Source organism: Sarcophilus harrisii, chromosome 6, assembly GCF_902635505.1.
Source record: "Sarcophilus harrisii chromosome 6, mSarHar1.11, whole genome shotgun sequence".
NCBI classification, from domain to species: domain Eukaryota; kingdom Metazoa; phylum Chordata; class Mammalia; order Dasyuromorphia; family Dasyuridae; genus Sarcophilus; species Sarcophilus harrisii.
The window spans coordinates 217,833,319-217,853,574 of NC_045431.1; the positions used below are offsets into that span (position 1 = coordinate 217,833,319).

At 34.6% G+C, this 20,256-nt stretch overlaps 1 protein-coding gene across 4 annotated transcripts in view; it reads left to right on the forward strand.

The window, feature by feature from the left end:
* The window catches only part of ELP4 (elongator acetyltransferase complex subunit 4), a 232,574-nt gene that overhangs the window by 68,337 nt on the left and 143,981 nt on the right, over window positions 1-20,256 (forward strand). For all 4 annotated transcript variants that reach the window (XM_031942487.1, XM_031942488.1, XM_031942489.1 and 1 more), the window contains exons 6-7: window positions 6,328-6,412; window positions 13,904-14,092. In XM_031942487.1, coding sequence (XP_031798347.1) covers window positions 6,328-6,412; window positions 13,904-14,092 — 274 coding nt within the window. The remainder of the gene's footprint in view (window positions 1-6,327; window positions 6,413-13,903; window positions 14,093-20,256) is intronic.

The window sequence follows — 20,256 nt, forward strand, 5'->3', positions numbered from 1 at the left end:
TTTACCACTAACTGTGTGAACCTAGACAAGTCATATACTTAACCTTTCTGTGCTTCAGTTTTCTCATCTCTAAAAGAAGTTGCACTAAACCAATTCACAGTCATTTCATGAGCAACTGTTATAAGCCAGCTACTGACTGGGCTAGCCAGTCCTTTCTTTGAAACACTTTACAATCTATTGAGTAAGACTTCTAAGTTAAATGTTCTCTTAGGCAGCCCTGTGATTTTATGGAAGTTCAAGAAGGGTTTAGAGAAACATGGATAATAAAACAATACTCAAGAAAGGAAAATTATATGCGGGACTCAGGAGCATTGTTGTGATCCCAGGATACATTTCTTATATTCTTCCACTCATGGCATTTTTCATCCAGTGATAACAAAGGCAATGCTATTTTGGCGAAAATTATTAGGCATCTTTCTCGTATTTTCTTTAAGTATGTATAGCTCCTGTCCTTCAGTTACATATCAGATACAGGAAATTTAGGGCAATAATGTTGGCCAAAAAAGGCAAAAAAAGAAGAAAATCAGGAAATGACAGCCTTCAGTGTAATTAGACATGAGATTTTAATTTGAAAATTACTTATGAATATACTTCACAGTCTCTGTAGGTGTATGTAAATTATGCAAATATATTTGGCAAAAAAAAAAAACGATTCTGTAGATATAGTTTGTCATGTAATAATAAATGTACCTTATTTTATGTACTAAATGAATATAAAAAGAATTTGTATTAATCAGATTCTTTTACTTTTTATATAATTTTGAGGATGCTTTATTTTCATTTCTAATTAGCATTAATTAGAAATGATAATACTGAAAACTGGACCTTAAAACTTTTCAAAGATTGAATTATTTTTATAGAAGTACTGAAGTTCATTTTGGAAAGTTCTTATTTAAAGGAATCCTACAGTAGGCCTAATATCAGAGAAAGCCCAGGTCTTAAAAGGTTAATGGATGGCATCTGAAAATGCAATGGCAGCCACTGAAGGAACCTGATCTTTAAGGACAAAACTCTGGAAGACAAACAGCTCCTCACTAAGAGTGTTTTGGTAGGGAACCAGCTTCTGCCAGGAAAATTCTCAACTTAGGAGGAAAAAAAGTCTAGTTAAAGCAGGGAGTAGCCACAGAGTCTGGCTATGGGGCCATTTGTAGAGAGCCAGGTGGTCAAGCAGCTGGAACCAGTAGGGATCCCTGGCATGTTGATGCTGAGACTGTACTCCCTGGAGGAAGGAGGGGGATCCAAAATGGATTAAAAGTCAGATATAGGCCCAGAGAAGAACTGAGCAGTGAGGGAATCTCAGGAAGCTTTACCCCTAAGGTGGCCTTTACTGTCAGAGCTGCTTTGAAAGGTTTAGCTAAGGCCTTTTCTATCTTAAGGTGGTCACATGTGAAGGATCTGACACTGAATCTTTTTGTAGTGAGAAAAAAATTGCTAGAATCGCAATTTTTGTCTTTTTCAGAACCAAACTGGTTTTAAAAAAATGCTCTTCCAGTGCAGGTATTAAACAGGGACAAGGCAAGAAATATTTGCAAAATGCTTACTGTGTGCCAGGCCCTGCTTATATATTAAAGGAAGAAGATGACACAGAAAAGGAATTTGGAAAGCTGGGGATGGGTTGGAGGGTCTCGCATGATAGCATGTTGTTCAAGTCTGAAAGTCAGAAGGGAGCCTTTGTGAGGATGAGGAAGCCCCAAGCCCTGAGGGAAAGTCCAGGGTCAGACTGGAGCTGGGAGGGCAAGGAGGAGATTTGTGAAGCTCCCGATATATGCCAGGCACTGTGCTCAGGAAGGGAAGGCAGATGGACTTCTCTTGAGGGGCCCTTTTCATCACAGGGGTGGTCTTGGTTTTGTCATCAGTGTCTCATCCTGAAATCTTTTCACAGCCTCTCTGTTTCCCCTCTCATTGCATAGCTTCTTCTTGGTTTGTTTTTGTTTGTGGAAACTCATATGAAATACATTCAGATTCCTGTTTTCTCTTTTTCATGAGCCTTCAAAGTGGTAATGTATTATTTGCTTCCTTCTTACTTGATTTCTGGGAAATAATTTAGCAGAAAGAACATTGGTCTTATGTTAAATCCTTTTCTTCACTCTTCAGTAGCAGTGTTCTTGAATAAGTCACCTAACTTTTCTGGACCTAAGTTTCTTCACATCTGTAAAATGGACATACTCTAAATTTTTTCCAATTGCTACCCTTTTTCACCCAAGAAATTTTTAACTCATCCTGGGTACACAGGTATATGAAATAAATATACAAATCAAATATTTACTGATAATAAACCATAATTTTACAACCCCCACATTTAGTTAGACAACCCCCATATGAAGTCAAAAACCATAATTTAAGAAGTTTTGCCTTACAGTATTGTGAAACTGTTAAGACTAAAATGATTCCATTTTAATTTCCAATTCCAAATTTAATTCCATACATTGCCCAGAAATATACAATAAATGTTAATTCAAAAAGAATCTTAAAAGTATGCTTAAAAATAAATGAACAAATGACTGTATATTAACTGCCATGGACAGGTCACAGTGCTTAGTACTGGGGAAAACAGAAAACAGTTTTTGCCTTTAAGAACCTTTGATGCTATAGGAGTTAAGGGTTTTGTGACCAGAAAGTGTGATATCGTAAGTTTTTATTTTATATACACAAAATTTGTTGGATATTTTGCACTAGAAACTTTTGTTTATATTATGATGAGCATAAGCAGCCAAACTATTTTTATAGTAAACCTAGAACTTCCCTTGAAGGAGACTTTCATTTTCTCCAAAAAAAAAAAAAAAAAAATCCTCCTTGGTCTTGTGATTTAAGGGAAAATAGAGTTATCTATTTTTTGGGTCATATATCTGATAAACAACAGATAAAAATTCATCTAAGCACCAGACATATATCTCATTCCTCTCTTTGTAGCATTAGTGAGAATTAACTTTGCTTTTTTAATCTTAGAAAGTTTAAACTTGTTCTTAAAGTCCCAGCATCTCTGTCTATTTCAGACCCATCTCTACATACGTAGTACTGGTTCTATATATTAACCATAAGCTCTTGAGATATATTATTATCCTCTAAAAATTATTGAATATTATAGAAATCAAGGCTATGCTGCCTTTGTTTATTGTTATTTATCCAGTATTTAGTGCAGCTTCTCACACATAGTAAGTGTTTAATAAATGCTTGTTAGCCAACTGGTTGACTTTTATTTGTTGGCCTTCTGTATGTACCTTAAAGAAACTTAAATGAAGTTATATTTATGTAGAGCACAGATTTCTAGGTAAATTCAACTTGAACTATTTAAACTGTCTTTCCTAATGGGGCCTACTTACAGATAATAGGCTTATTTGTCATACCCTTGATAACCTAACCTGTGTTAAATGCATGGAAACTATCAGTAAGGAAGTCAGCATCATGTTTGTAACCTGGATACCTTCTTGACAATTCCTACTTTATCAGTTACTAGCCTACTAGACCAAAAAAAAAAAAAAAAAAAAAGAATAAGAATATTAACTTCTAATATTTAAAAATTTTAATAGATATAATACTAAATTATAAATAGAGGGATTTTACATATATTATCTATGCAATTATAAATTCATATATCTTTTTTATTTTCATTTTCTTAATGGAAATACTTATTTCTCCTAGAAAAGGTAACTTGTTTAAGGAAATGTTTCATTGTTCATGTAAGAGTGAGAAAGAAGTTTAATACAATTTTTATGAATGTTAGCTGTTCTTACACCACAACAGTCAGAGACTTTTGGGGGAGAAATATTATAATTAGACTTTAATGACTCTTAAAAATGTGTCTCTACTCATTGCCTCTATTTCTTCACCTTTCATTTTTCTTGCAACCTTGGTCCTATCTCTACTGCTTAACTGAGACTGTTCCCTTCAAGCTTACTGATGATTTCATTATTGCTAGATTCAGTGCCTTTATGGAACCTCGTTTTTCTTGACCTCTTTGCAGCTTTTGATACTGTGATCTTTACTCCCCTGCTACCTGCCTGACAATTCTCTTCTTTACTCCTTCCTTGAATTTTGTCATTTTCTCCTAATCCTCATCCTGCCTGTCTGACCATTCTTCCCATTCCTTGGCTGAATCATCAGCCATGACCCCCACATGGGGGTGAGCATAGGACTTCGTCCTATGCCCTCCTCTTCTCTTGTCTTTCTGTGTCTCTCTCTTTCTCCATCTCTTCACTTTCTATTTCTGTCTCTGTCTGTTTCTCTGTTTCTGCCTCTCTGTCTCTCTGTAGACTCTATCTTTGTTTCTGTCTCTGTCTCTGTCTCTGTCTCTGTCTCTGTCTCTCTCTGTCACTGTCTCTGCCTCTTTCTGTCTCTCTGTTTCTATCTGTGTCTCTCTGTCTCTGTCTCTCTCCCGCCTCCCTCCCTCTTTCTGCCTTTGTTAGTGAGCTCTTCTTCCTCATTCATATTATTTTGTATATATGTTAAATTCCTCACCCTTCATCCCCCACTCTGTCTCCCAGAGGGTACTCCTTGAGTACAGGACCTCTTCCTGTCTTGTATCCTCAATACCTGGTATTTAATAAATGCTCACATAACTGAAATGGATCTATTTTAACTAATGAATTGAATTGAATCCACATAAGAATGTGTGACTGTGGTTTAAGTAATAGATATTGCTCATAGTGTGAGTAATAGAAAATTCTAGGATAAAACTACAAGATATCTCATCTAATCTTTAGCCAGATGAAATAAAAAGGACACAATAAAATGAATACTTGGAGGTACTTTGACTATAAATCAACCTTTTATTTATGAAGAGAGCCTTAAGAGAATTTACCTCATAAATATATGAACTACTAATAACCCATAATCAATAAATAGTCTTGAGTTTTGTTCTGTTTCTTCAGAGAGAAAAGTTGCCCTAAATATTTCATGTTTTATAGCCTAGACTCTTAAATCAGCATTTGAATTTGCAAAATGACTGACATTAAAGATATAATCTATATTGTAGAAATAGCTTGGTTTTTTTTTTCTTTTGCAAAATTCACTGTTCTATATGAGAATTAAGCCCATTATAGTCAAACATTAATTCTGTATCCTAGTCAACTGAGCTCCCCAACACAAACATATAAATGCTAATAATCATGGTGTTATTGCCTGTAAGAAATATTTTTTTTCACTGGCATTTATTCTTTCCACTTTGTTTGCATGTGTAGCCTTCCTTTTAGAAAATGACAGTTACTACTACCTACAAATACTTTTGTGGCCACTATGCTTTCATGTTGTAGTAGATATGTTTTAATTCTTAACTGCTCCTTTTCCATCTAATCTTTGGGTATGTCCCACATCTCTCTGTGCCCCACTGATAGGTAAATGTTAATTGACAATAACTGCCTTTTTATGGAGTTGTTTGGATGTGTGTGCTGAGTCACCCAGCCTCCTATTGCCTCATACTAGTGCAGCCTCTTTATCATATTGGCTAACTTTTGCCACTTGTGTCTCTCTGCTTTTCCAATTAGTCTATCTTTGAAGCATTTCTTCTGTCTCTATGATGGTTCTATAGCTTTTCACCATAAAGCAAATACCTTCCTATCCCTGGGGTCATGGAACTATATAGATGTGTTGGCAACAACTATGCTCCAGAACTTATCTTAGTCTTCACAATGCTTATAAACTACTTCACAAAGTTAGCAGTGGTAAGAAGAGCTTCCATGTTTATGAGAGAAATATTTGTAATCTGGGTCATTTTAGTCTGTATGCCAAGAATTTCCTATCCTAATTGTTATATGTGTGTGTGTGAAAAGAAGGGAGCAAATATTAAATTCACTGGAGATTATACCTATTTTTCTTCATTTATGCTAAAAGATCAAGTTATTTAATTACTGTTATTATAGCAGGTTGTTGTGAGAAAATTAAAACTGCTAGAAGATGAGCTCAGGTGATCAGGACATTGATCAGGTGGACTTGGCATAGCAGTTCATTAACTATGTGTTAATTATCTATGATTACTCCTGAAATGCTATAGTGGTTTCATCTTTTAAGTTGCTTCATTAAATCATTAATTTTCTAGGAGGTAACTGAGCCTGACATAATTAAGCCATCTTAGTCTCTGCAGATTTTTACCTTTCCCAATGTATCAGGGGCACTGAACTAGTTAACATGAGGCAACTGCAATTTGTTCTCTGAATATCTGCATTTATATTTAGTATCTCCACAAGTATAACTTTATTCCTTTATGTCTTTTACCTAAATGCTTAACTCATTGTGACTCAAGAGCTGAATGTTTACCTAATACTTTGCTTAACTTTTGTGTATGTGCTATGTAATCAACTCGTTTATACTCCATGAGCTGTTTCTTACCCACAGTGCCCTGACCCATGGCTACACGAAGCTTCTTCACTCCATCCAGAGAATCATATCTGAGGAAGGGTTCAATGGCTCCTGTCCCCAGGTACCGAGCATCTTCAGTGTCTCCTTTAATCACATATAGAATGTTGTTTTCCAAGCTCTCTCTAGGGGTGAACCCAGAAGGTCTTGGAATAATCAACAGTGAACAAGCTGTTTCCAAGCAGAGATGACGTAAACAAGCAGAACTGAGACGGCCATGGTTCATATGTTAATGTGCATTTGGAGTCTTTGCTCTGTTCTCACTGGATACAAGGAGGATGTGCAAATGTACTGTCAGCCATAATTATTTGTAGGTGCCTATTGGCAGCTACTAAAATAGATAAGTTACTATATTTAAAAAATAAATTCAAGAGGCAGAACACTCAGGAACATATTTTTTATGTTTTACTTAGGACTTTCCTTCAGAGTTCCCTCAAATTAATCCTCTTAAAACTTTTTTTTACTCTTTATGTAAATCTCTAAATTATTTTATTGAATAAAAATCATATTTCTCCTTTCACTATAAAAAAGCATTGTAAAATATTACAAAATAATAAATTTTCAGAAAGTATAAATTTGAGCATTTATTTTGGGAAAATCTTCAGAATTCATAATACTATAGATAATAAGCAAATGAAAGTAAAAACTTATTTCTAGATACCATTATCACCCAGAAATCTTTATTTCTGTCTGTTCTATACTTTAGGTGATTGCTTTAGTAATAAATTTCTCTTTTAAGTAGTCACATTTTCAGAACATTATTTTTTATTAATACAAATAAAGAAGTCCTGCCTATATGTGTGTGTGTGTACATATACATATATATGCATATACATATGTATATTTATATTCTTCTAATTTATATATGTTAAATATATTTGTGAACTTTACTACCTAGTTTAGTACTCTCTTTATGGAAGAATATGTAATAATTCTATGTCCCAGTTTGCTGTGCAGTTTGAATAACAGATTAAAGCCTGTGGGTTTGTCTGTTTGTGTGGGTTGCTGACATGAAGGAAGAACATTACTTATACATATCAATAGAACCACATTGGAGATTTTTTTTTGTTTGTTTTTGCTTATGGTTTTCATTGTGGCAGTTGATGTTTAGAATAATATTGTTTTGCCTATTGTTGCTCCAGTTCCAGTCTCTGCTAAGATTTATGGGCACTGTGTGCCCCTTTGGTGGCAGTGCCCGTCTGGAGAGGTAAATTGGTCCCTGACAGGCACCTCTCCCCCACTTGCTGTGGTAACCATGGTAACAGGCATGTCATAACAGTTCCCACAGTACAGTGGGCCGAGCTGCTGCTGTTCCTCCAACAGGATGACAGGTCTGAAGGCAGGAAATTTTACAGCATGCAGAAAGCAAAGGCTGCAGCAAAGAGTCAGTCAGTCTCTGTCTCTCTCTCTCTCTCTCTCTCTCTCTCTCTCTCTTTCTTCTCTCTATTCTTTCTGTCACCTTTCTCCCTCAGTCTCTCTCTCCCTTTTTTTTCCCCTTCCTCCTCCTCCTCTTCCTTCTCTTTTCCGTATCCTCTCACAACCACAGGAACTAGCAGTAAGCAAATTGACACTGGATTGGAATAAAATCATGTTTATTCTTCTTAAATGTTAGTTGTAGAAAATATCTCCACATTCTAGAAAATGTAGGCTATACAAAAAAAAAATTATAATTGACATCACAATTTGAATCTAGTTTTATTTTAGAAAAAAAAAATTCCTACCACTACCTTTATCATTGACTTTCATGAAAATGAAAGGCATAGAAATCTTTACATTGAAAGCAATTAAGCTAAAAATAATCCATGGAGAGGTTTTTCATTTTATCTCTTCCTAAATTACAGTTAATTTTTAGGCCAGTTTTCCAGACCATTAACATATAAATTTATTAATCATAATTTGTTTCTTTCTCAAAAATTTTAGATGAGTTTTAAGATGCCATATTTTCATTTATCATTTGCTTCTTCAAGAATCATCATTCAGATTTCAAAGTAATTTCCTAAAGCTCAGATTTCTCCCATTTTAGAAACTGAAAATGTCTATTTCTTCTTTAGCATCACCCCACCACCACCACCACTACCACCACCACCAGGAAATGCAGCCACTTAGAAGAGTACATATAGATTTATTTTCCAGGGAACAGAAATAGGAAATATTTAACACCGCTAGTTAATGAGAGAGTGCATTTCATCAGTGGAAATGCATGGAGTGGACATATTTACAAACTGCTGTCATAATTCAGTTTAATTTAAAAGTATGAATTAAGACTATACAAACAGTTCACAATATATTTTAAGACACAATGAAAACACAACATTGAAGTTAATTTGCCTTAATATTCGAACTAAAGAGTCCTAATAATTTAAATAGAACTCAGTTTTACAGGAGCAGTTTTTATGACTCTTGTGCTTAGCTAATTATTTAATTCCATAATAGCAAGCATGACTCTTACTAATTTGTAGTATAACATAGGAATAATATGCCTCAGAAATTTTAAATGAATGTGGCTTTTTTTGCTGTTAACTGTCTTTAGACCAAAAAAACAAACAAACAAAAAAAGTCCTTTTTCTAATGTTTTTTAACACCATGCAAGTATGTTTCACTGCAAAGGTAAATGTGTAAATTCCCCTCCCTGCCCATGGCCTCTGATAGTTATGCTGTGAAGAGCTCTGATTAAGAGCTATTATTTATATATTATAAATTGTATATTATTTTATACATTTATATTATATTATATTATTTATATTAAATTATAAACATTTATATTAAATTATATATTATTTATATATTCCTAAGAATATCAGAAACCACCTAGGTTATCATGTTTCCTTAAAAAGAGCATCTTTTTCCAAATTTAATTCCAAAATTAATCTGAAGATTCCTTTATAATCATCATAGTAGCTGTAACTATTTTTCTGAATCTTCATCCTGATTATATCATATCTTCTTCCTCCCCCATAACATGAATTCACTCTTGACTCACATAGTATTTAATTGCTATGCCAGTCATTCATATCTTAGTTTAGTTATTTTTATTCTGCTCTATCTTTGTCCACATCAGGTATTTTTTCCATGATTTCCAAGGTTTTTGAAAACAAGGAACCAATATTTTTACTTTTTTACATTCAATGCTTAGTATAAGCAGTATATTCATCTGTATACTTACTAAGTATTTATGCTGATAAAGATGATGATAATGATGATGAATTTGAGTTAATATCTTGGATATAACTTTATCAGACATGGGTACAAATGTTAACAAAATGATGCTGTTATCTCTTAATTATATAATTTTCCCCTACCCTTCAGTCTTTTTTCATGACCTTCCTTCTTTGCTTCTCTCATGTCTCATTTTTGTTTTGGAGACTCTGAACAAAACTACAATTTCAGCATATAATGTGAACAGGATTCTTAATGATCTTGGATTCTGCTCAAATCCTGAAGTCTTCCAGGGCACTTCCAGTGGTACAGCAATGAATGATCCTGTGACCATTCTTAGATTTGACTTAGTCACAGTGTTTTCTATTCTTGAAGCACTGCTTCCAAAAGCTACATAGAATTACCACAAGTTGCTAAGATAGAAGTGATTTTTCTGTAGATCTCTTTTTCTTTATTTGTCCTAACAACAAAATCCCTTGATATTTACATCTTGCTGGAAAGCATTTGCACGTCCCTTCTGTTTCCTACAGGAGGGCACTTTGTATCTTTAATAGTCTATTCTAGGCTTATCATAGTACCCAGAAAGAAATATTGGAGAAAGATCATGACTAAAAGGATCATGGTCCCAGAGGGACCTTCCCAGGGTGGACCTAACTATGACAAAAGCACATTCTTTGAATCTCCAAATGACAGAATCTCTTCCCATTGTTGAAGTGTGCTAATGACTCTTTTTTGTGTTTTCTCTCAAAACTAATTTTTAAACTCTTTAATTATTATTGCTGTCTTCCATCAACAAAATATTCACTGAATAAAGTAGAAAGTGCAACTTACCCGCTTATGAGTTCAAAGATCAGGTTCACTGGGCTGAAACAAACTTACTTGAGGAATTAAAAGATTTAATTTCATAGGATTTCTGTATCATTATGAGTGGTTCATTTTGATGTAAACGTAACTGATATCTAATTGTGACCTGGTGACTAAAGTGCTAGGCCAGTATATAATGTCCTGGGATTTATTTCCCTGTACTCATTTGGGTCATGATGCCCTGGAGAGATAGCTGATGTCCTTCTGGGCCACTGGAGAAAATTCAGATTTTTAGAATCAGAGGAAGTGAAGGTGAAGCTTCATTTTTCCACTTAATATTTTGGTCTTGAGAGTATTTTTTTTCAATTACATATAAAGAGAGTTTTCAACATTCATTTTTCTAAGAGTTTGAATTCTAATTTTTTTTCTCTCTCCCTTCTCCCCAGGCAATTCAATATAGGTTATACATGCATAATCATGTTTAACAAATTTCTATATTAATCGTGTTGTGAAAAAAAGGATCTGAACAAAAGGGAAAAATTATGAGAAAAAAAAACAGATTTTTAAAAAGTGAAACAGTATGGTTTCATCTACATTCAATCTCCATAGTTCATTTACTGAATGTGGATGGCATTTTCTATCACAAATCTTTTGGAATTGGTTTGGGTCATTGCATTGTTGAAAAAAGCTAAGCCTATCATAACTGATCATCACATAATCTTACAGTTACTATGTATAATGTTCTCCTGGCCCTGTTCACTTCACTTAGCATCAGTTCATTTAAGTCTTTCCAGGTTTTTCTGAAGTCTGCCTGCTCATCATTTCTTATAGAATAGTACTCTTATTATATTTATTTACTACAGCTTGTTCAGCCATTACCTAATTGATGGGCATCCACTTGTGGTTTCCAATTCTTTGCCAGCACAAAAAGAGCTTCTATCTACATTTGTGTACAAGTAGGTTATTTTTGTGGCTTTGGGCAAATAATTGGCTCTCTGAGCCTCTATTCTCTCATCTGTAAAAGTAATGGGACTAAATAGAACCTCAGATTTCTTATAGCTCTAAATATGATTCTATTCACTTTATTAAAGACTATCTACATTTATTAACACTAAAAAGTACATTGAATTTAGAATCAAGAAAACTGGTGTCCAATTCTGAATTTATTATTTGACTAGATACATGACATTGGACATAATCATATCACATCACTGGTACTCAGTTTCCTTATTTATGAAATGAAAACTTTGGACAAACTACCTTTTTAGATTCCTACCCACACTGAATTCTAGGGAACTTACATATCACAGACTATCAAGCCTTTGTTTCTAAGTAAAACATGTTTAAATAACTAATTATTTTTCTTATCAGAATTATACAGAGAGCTTTCTAAATGTTTCTCCTTGGCAGATGTTTTTGTTGTTATTTTTTGTTTATTTGTTTATTTTTATTTACACCTGATTTTTCTGGAAAGTTTTCTGGCTAAAATAACTCATGTGAGCTTTTGCAGAAATATTTCCATTGTTGGATTGGCTAAAATGGTTCCCTCAAATCTGATTAGCCAAAATTTACCTGCCTTGGCAAACAAACAGCTCTTATGGCTTTGAAAACCCCTCCTATTGTCATGACCTTAGTGTCAATAGGTTAAATGTCTCTGGGTCTCAACCTTTGGACTCTAGGCTGCTTTCATGGCCATTTGTCTCTCTGCGTCTCCAGCAGCGCAGGAAGCTCAGGTGGTTCCTTAATGCTGCTGGGGAAAAGCTGGCTCTCCAGGTAATACAGGGACCCGGGTTCAAATCTGTTTCTGACACTTAGCCACCTGCCTTTGTGCAAGTCATTTAACTCTCTGTTTCCTCCTTTGTAAAATGAGGAAGAAGATGATGTGTGAAAAGTGAGCACTGTATCACTGAGTGAGGGGGAGGAGGATGTCAAATACAGACTAAACCTGCTTCTCATCATTGTCCTTCATTCACTTCATGATCCAGTCAGTCTGGCTAACTTGCTCTCCCTCCTCATTCCATTAAAGCCACCATTTCGAAAAAACCTGTCTGGATCTTCCAGTGCATTGTTCCCCAACCTATCCCCCACTGCACCTTGCCTTCACCCATCTATTTTGATTTAACTGCTGTTGTTTCCTCCAGGGAATGCTTGTCAAGGAAGAGATGCATAGGAGCTTTTTGTTGAACAATGAAACTTAATAAGAAAATTGTAAGATCCTGAAATTTTATTTTTTTCATAACATAATTTATTTCATAACAATACAAATAAGATTAAACCTTTTCAGAGATAAGGAATTAATATTAATCTTCCCTTCCCCAAACACCATAACTACCAGCAACAAAACTTAATTTTCAACTTTCAGTTATAAAAGAATACAGTGACAAAAGGTTGTGGTAAATGATCAGCAGGATGAGTACAAAAAAACTTGGAGAGACCTACATGAACTGATGCTAAGTGAAGGGAGTAGAACCAATAGAATATACACAGTAACAACAAGATTATGCGATGATCAACTGTGATGGACAAGGCTCTTTTCAACAATGAAGTGATTCAGGCTGGTTCCAATAGACTTGATGGAGAAAGCTATCTGCACCCAGAGAGAGGACTGTGGGGAGTGAACGTGAATCACAACATAGTGTATTTCACTTTTATTGTTGTTATTGTTGTTTGCTTGCTTTATTTTTCTTTTTTTGTTTTTGATCTGACTTTTCTTGTGCAGCATGATAAATGTGGAAATATGTTTAGAAGAACTGCACGTTTAATCTATATTGGATTATTTGCTGTCTAGGGGAGAAAATGGGAGGAGGAAGGGAGAAAAATTTGGAACGCAAGGTTTTGCAAGGGTGGATGTTGAAAATTATCTTTGCATGTATTTTGAAAATAAAAAGCCATTATTAAAAATTTTTTTTAAAAACAAACAAAAAAATTTAGTTAAATAGCACAGATTTAGCCAAGAAGTTTCACATTTTAATGTAAAAACTTCAAAGGAATTCATTTTGAAAATTCTCATTTGAACTTTTTCTTCATTGTTTTATATGAATTGACAGACTAACATGATTTCTTGCCTTTTATTCCACTCATATTTTTGAAACAACTTTCAAAACTTAATTTTATTCTCTCTTACAACTTTTAATAGTAAATATTAGCTATAATAAATGTTGTTTAGTGATTTCAGTCATGTCCAACTCTTCATGACTCCATTTGGGGTTTTCTTGACAAAGATACTAGAACAATTTGTCATTTCCTTCTTCAACTCTTTCTTTACAGATGAGGAAACTAAGTCAGACAAGGTTAAGACTTGCCCAGGATCCTTGCCCAGGATCTGTCCAAAGCCAGATTTGAACTCAGATGAGTCTTCTTTAACCTTGGCATAATATCCATTGCACTACTTATCTGCCTGACTTTTATAAATGCCTGAAGCAAAAGAATTTATTTCAATACTTTGATCAATTAATTTTTATATTATATCTCTTTTTTAGTTTTTAATTTCAAGTCTTTATGTAAATAAAATGGTATTTTCTGACCCGTAAAATAGATATGCTCCTAACAGTCGACAAAAAAAATTAATAAAATATTTTCTTCCTTTGTCTTCTAGAAAAAACAAAAAAACATTTTAAGAATTGGGATTCAGAGTCTTGGCTCACCTTTGTGGGGAGATGACATCTGCTGTGCTGACACCCCTGAACATCTGCATAGTCTTACAAAATTCCTATATGTTCTCCGTGGTCTTCTCAGAATGTCTCTGTCAACCTGTATCATCACAGTGCCATCACATTTAATTCAGGTAAGGACAGCAAAATTGTTTTTAATTAGTTATATTTTTTAAGCTAAAAAAAAGAAAACAGTAATAGGTATTTAGTCAAATTATTGTTGTACATTATTTTTACATTGTTTCAGAGATCATATTTCTGACATTTTTAGGTTTCTGTGGTAGCAAATCTCTTGTAAATTAAGTTTATCTCCATCCATTCAGTGCTTAGCACAATGCTTGGTACTTAAAACTGTTTATTGGTTGATTATTGATTGATGATTGTTGAAGTGCTTATTTTTCTTGTATGCAATAGCAGATTTTGGATTATTTAAATGCAGTAAATACCTCTTAGTGATGTTTCATTTCTTCTTCATCAATAAGTAATGTTCCAAAATTCCATTTTAACAATATTTAAAAATAAAAGAACTTTAGATGCTTAAAGCTATATTTTCGTATTATAATCACCTAAGAATTTTTTGCTGGTTTGAAAGTGTTGGGGAAGTGGTTAAATTTACTGGGAAAATAGTGGGGAAAGTGTCCAAATTTTGCAACTTAGATAATAGAATAATAAAACACATGGCAAAACAAATCAATCCTTTTGAGATTTGTATCATTTACTAAGTAAAATAATAGCAGGTCATTGTGTTCTTTGGGCATACTTTATACAATCCCAAAAATTTGGGTAATTTATGCATCTTAAGAGAAATAATAATTAAGTCAAACTGGGGAGAAAAAAGGACTTAGCAACACCAAAAACATACCATACAGACCAGTTTCTTAAATTGTGGTTCATGACTCCAAAATGGCTTATAAATGTCAGGATCATGAAATTACGATTTATTATCAGTATATGTTTGGTTTGCCTGCTTATTATACATACCTGAACACCCCAGGTCACATAAAGATTTCTCAAACCAAAGGGGGTCACAAATGGAAAAAGTTTAAGAAGCACTGCCATTAAGATTAATCCTCCTCTAGAAAGAAATTAAGTCACTGAATTAATCTTATCAGTCTTTCTAATTTCTCATTTGTCATCACTGAAAAATGCTTGTCTTCTGCATCTCACAAGATTTACTCCTTGGTTAATCATGTTCTTCCAGTTAATCGCATATTATGATCTGGTTGATTTCTATGAACAGGCCCTGGTGTACAGGAGTTGTAGGAAGCTCTATAGCCATCTCACCCCATCTGCCTCCCCATTGTCTCTAGCATCCAACTCTCTTGGTATTCCTCTGCAGTAATGTTAGGACATCAAAGAAATCAAACAAATTCCAGGAAAAGATAAAAAATGACTGGTACAACAGTTCTCAGAACCAAACCTTCCTTAGTCACCCAATTCTAAAATAAATACTTCTACCTTTGTCTGTGCTTCATCCCATAGAATGGCTTCCCATGGCCTGGTGGATAGTGCTTTCCTTGGCATGAGGTTATTTCTGTTTGTGACTGTCACCCTGGTTATTTTTTCATTGTTGATTTTCTTCATGAATAAAAAGCAGGCTCCTGCCCTGACCACTTTTATTAAATTATCACCATTGTACTTCATTAAGTGGATGAGTGGGTTCTCCACCCACCATCCCTCAGCCTCCCCACCTCCCGCTTCCCACCAGCTAACTCATAGGTGACAAGCATCTCCAGGCTCAATAGGACAGCCCTTCATTGCTGAGGCACCTCCCAAAGCCTTTCCTGTTTAGTGGGGTCAATGTGCTGGCAAAGCCTCTAAGAACCCAGGGGAAGAGCTTGCCCCACAAAGCATTAGTAAGCCTTTGATGTAGACTGTAGGAGATGACTAACTACACATGCTTAAGTAGACCATGTCAGCAGACTAAACATGTCATCTTCCTTCACAGAAGGTGTCACCTCCAATTTTTCTTTCCTGTTGTCTCTCAGTGTAACTAAAATAACCAATGGAGCAGTGGTGGGCTGGGTTTTCATCGGGGCTCATTGGGCCCATAACGGCTTTGAATGTCATTACCAGCTGTTCTCAGTCTGTACGCCTTACTTAATGAGATGCAGCACGGCTCAGGCGTTAGAAAACTGGCCTTGGAGCCAAGAAGACTCGCGTCCTCACACTCCTTCGGACACACTGGCCCTGGAGCCCAGAGAAGGCCTCGTGAATCTTGTTTTGGCCACAGCGAGTAGACCAGCCAGTTGAATGCACAGTGCAGGGAGGGCAGTCATAGGGAAAGGAGATTGAAAGAGTAAGATGGGCCCATCCTCTGAATAACAAACAGATTCCATTTGATGCCAAAAGTAAGAACCATTAGAATTTGTGGTCAGAGCCAGGAGGCTAGAGATGGGGGATCGTGGGCTTAGCCCTCAACTAAAATCCTTTGGCAGCTGTGTACAACTTGGATTTGGAGTGGAAGACACTTGAGTCACATTTACTGCAGTAGTCTAATAGAGGGCTTGTGCTTGCATTTTTGCTTTCTTAGTGGAGATAAGAGGAATATATGAGATATCTTGATTTTGAAACTGATTGGGTATTTGGGGTGAGCCAGAGAAAAGAGCCAAGGAATACTGTCAGTGCTGCAGACTTAGTTGACTGCAAAGATGACGACCTCTGCAATACTAAGGAAGATCAGAGGAGAGAGAAGTTTTGGGAAAAGATGAGGAATTCTCCTTTAGAATTGTTTAGAATATTAGACACCAAATCAAAATGTCCACCAGACAGTGGGTGATGCGGGACTGGAATCCAGAGAGTCCTTTACTTCAAGAACTGAAGCATTTGAATGCTAACCAGGACAAAGTCCCTCTCCCAGTTTGAACTGTTAACTGCTCTTCAGCTTATTCTCTTAGAGAATTTCCTGGGACACACAGGTTTTCTTGATTCAAAGGCTGACTCCATGGTCACCATGCTTCTCTAGGTCCAGACCATATAAGTGTTATCATGATTAATAAAATATAAATTCATTTAAGAGCATTCCTAAATTACACAATAACTTTTTGTCTTCTATTTGTTCAGAGAGTAAGAGTTCATATAATCTCTTGAAATAAAAGGTTTTCCTGATACTTAAGAAGTTTAGAGGCCATCATCCTAGACTAAAATTGTTATTGTTGATATCCTTGCTTTTATCAGTCAACTAAGTATTATTTAACTCCTACTATGTACTAAATAACAGATATACAAAGAAAAGTAAAGACGGGGGCAGCTAGATATCATAGTGGAAAAAAGCACCATCCCTAGATTCAGGAGGACCTGAGTTCAAATATAATCACAGATACTTAACACTTACTAGCTATGTGACTCTCAGCAAGTCACTTAACTCCAGTTGCCTTGCAAAAATAAAAAGCAAAGAAAAAAGAAAAGTAAAAGAGCTCACAGTATAATGGAGGAGACAATGTATAAACAATTATGTATAAATAAGATGAATCCAGAACAAACTGGGGTAGTTGCTAAGGGAAGAAACTTAAATTGAGGACTGAAAAAGGCTTCTTGTAGGTGAAATGTTAGCTGGGTCTTGAAGGAAACCAGGAAGCATGAGAGAAAACTCCTTTAGAAAACAGTTATCACAGAATAATTAATATTCCCTTTCATATTAATTATGGAAGCTTTTAACAGTAGCAAGAATTGCTTGGTGGTGCAGCAGAAATTATCTGAGTTATTGTATTATAAACATTAAAACTACAAGATAGTTGAACATAGCTGGCCAAGTTATTCTTAAACACCACAAGTTTGGAAATTTAGCAAGACCAAGAGATCACTTATTAGGTTTTTTTGGTTCATTTGTTTATTTCACTGGGTTTTTGCATGTGAGATTTTGCCTCTTAAGTTTAGTTGGTATTTGATATTATTGTCATTTTCTTTCCACTTATTGTCTCTTCATCTTTAGTGGTAAAATAATGACTGCATATTCCTTTTGGGGATCTCCTAATCATGGCACTCAATCAGAAATGACTAGACTTTTGAATGGCAATTGCAACATAGAGTTTTTCTTGAGCTACTTCAAGGGCTACTTAGTTTTCAAAATTATCTTGCTTTTGGAATTTTTCATTCTCAATTACCTTAAGAATTCTTCCAAATTAACAATATGACCCTATTGTCTATGGAACATAATGACATATTAAATTGGTCAAAAAAGTGCTCCCTTTTATCATCTTCCATATAAGGTTGAATCATAAAATGATATTTCCTTGAAAGTTTTTTTTAAGTACATATAGATTCACACTTGAAAAACAAATGCAATACTTAATTTTACGTGTGTCAAAAATGGGAGGAAGACGTAGCTTATATTCAGACCAATGTTAAACTTTCTTACATTTGTAATATTTGAAAGGAAGGATGCTAATAATATTCCTTCATTTAGATATGTCCTTATTGTTATAGTAGGAAAGCAACTGTCATCTTGCCCTTCAATTTACTCTTTCTAAGGGCTCGTTTTTTGTTGCAATAGAAACTCATTCAACTGGTGATGTCTTTCATAAATATTCATATTTCTGTGACTTCCAAATAGAACATTGATAATTAGAAACACAAAAGACATAATATATTTTGGAACTATAATATGGCCATTGGTTTGTTCTAGGAGCCCACAGTAGTCAGTCCTTCTGGTTTCCTTAGTAAGAACAGTGAAATAAGATCTAGAATTGGTAGAGATGTGTGGTTGTCTATAACAGTTCCCTCTTTTTCTGGAGAAGGAAACTAAGGTCCAGAGAAGGGCAGAGCCAGGACCAGGTCTTCTGATTCCAAATCCTGTGTTCTTCTTGCTACAATCCTCCTGGTTGTACATGTATTTTCTTTTTGATTGTTTTGGTATAGAACAAAAAGCCATCATTATTTCATCTGCTTTCTAAACCAGCCTAAGAAAAGTTCTCCAAAATCAAAGAAATCACATTGCTTTTAGCAAAAGAAAGCAATTGACTTTGTTCCTAATTCCATGGCTAAATCAAAAGTTTAGGCACTACTACATGTGTTGCTTCGAATGATCATTGCATTCAGGCTCAGGAATCCAGGCTTTAACAGTGTGTGACCCTCAACAATCATTTCAGTTCTTTTAAACTCATTTTCATTATCTATAAAATCAAGGGATTTGACTAGGAACTCACCTCTAAGGTTTTTTCTAGCGCAAAGTGCAGACTATGAACATTAATACATCTTAATGAAATGTTTGTGCCACCGTTTTGGAGATCTACATTGAAAATATAGGATTTCATCCATTTTGTTTACCTGATATTTAATGGTGTTCTCATTTTTCTTACATTTCTCTTCCTACTCCCCTAATTTTTTTTTAATTTTGCAAATGGAAAAATATTTTATATTTCTGAAATATGGTTGTTTAGTTTAATATTTTAATAGCCCAATAACTTGAGTTCTAAAGGAAAAAATGTTTAAACTGTTACCTATTCAGTTATAAATTAGCTAACAAAGCAAGTGAGTTAGATAAAAAGAAAATTTTTATTTTTAATTCACCTTGATAACAGCTAATTATTCATTTTTAAAAATTCTCTATGTTAATGTTTAAACACAGTAGTTTGTTGTCTGGCCTCTCCACAAGAATTTTTTTAGCTGTTTAATGACCATGGAAGGGTATAGTGTATTAATGAATATATCTGATAGCCCCACAGCCCTCAAAGAACTAATGACTGATTGATCTGATAGTAAGTTGGTCAATATTAGATGACAAAAGAAAACAATAATATGCATATAATGGAAATTGACTAGGTAGCCCTCTTTGGTGGGAAGAACTGAAGCAAAAGATATTTGTTTAAAACAATTTGAAATCATAGGATTGTAGATTTAGAGCTTGAAAGTTCCTTAGAGATCATTCCAGTTTAACCTCACACCATTTTACAGATGAAGAAGTTGAGGCCATCTTAGGAGGAAAATTTGAAGGACCAGTGATTTGGGCAAGAATATAAAGTGGTGTATTGTGGATAAAGATTAAAGTTTAATAAAGGTGTTGTTTTAATAAATTGAAAAATTGTATTCCCTATGCAAATTTGCTCTCTTATTGGAATATATCAGTTTTTTCCCGTTGCATCAGACAAAGTTAAAAAAAATTCTTTTCTAATAAATGACTTCATAGGACCTCAGATCCAACATGATCATCTTTAAATAGTTACATGACAATATAATATTTTGTTTAAAGATTTAGGCATTAGCTGAAGCCAGAGGTAGAGTTTCCTTTAAAGATTAAGACAGATCAACATCTAGTGTCATAACTCAAAGCAGAAGTTCAAACAGCATGATGGAGTGTAAA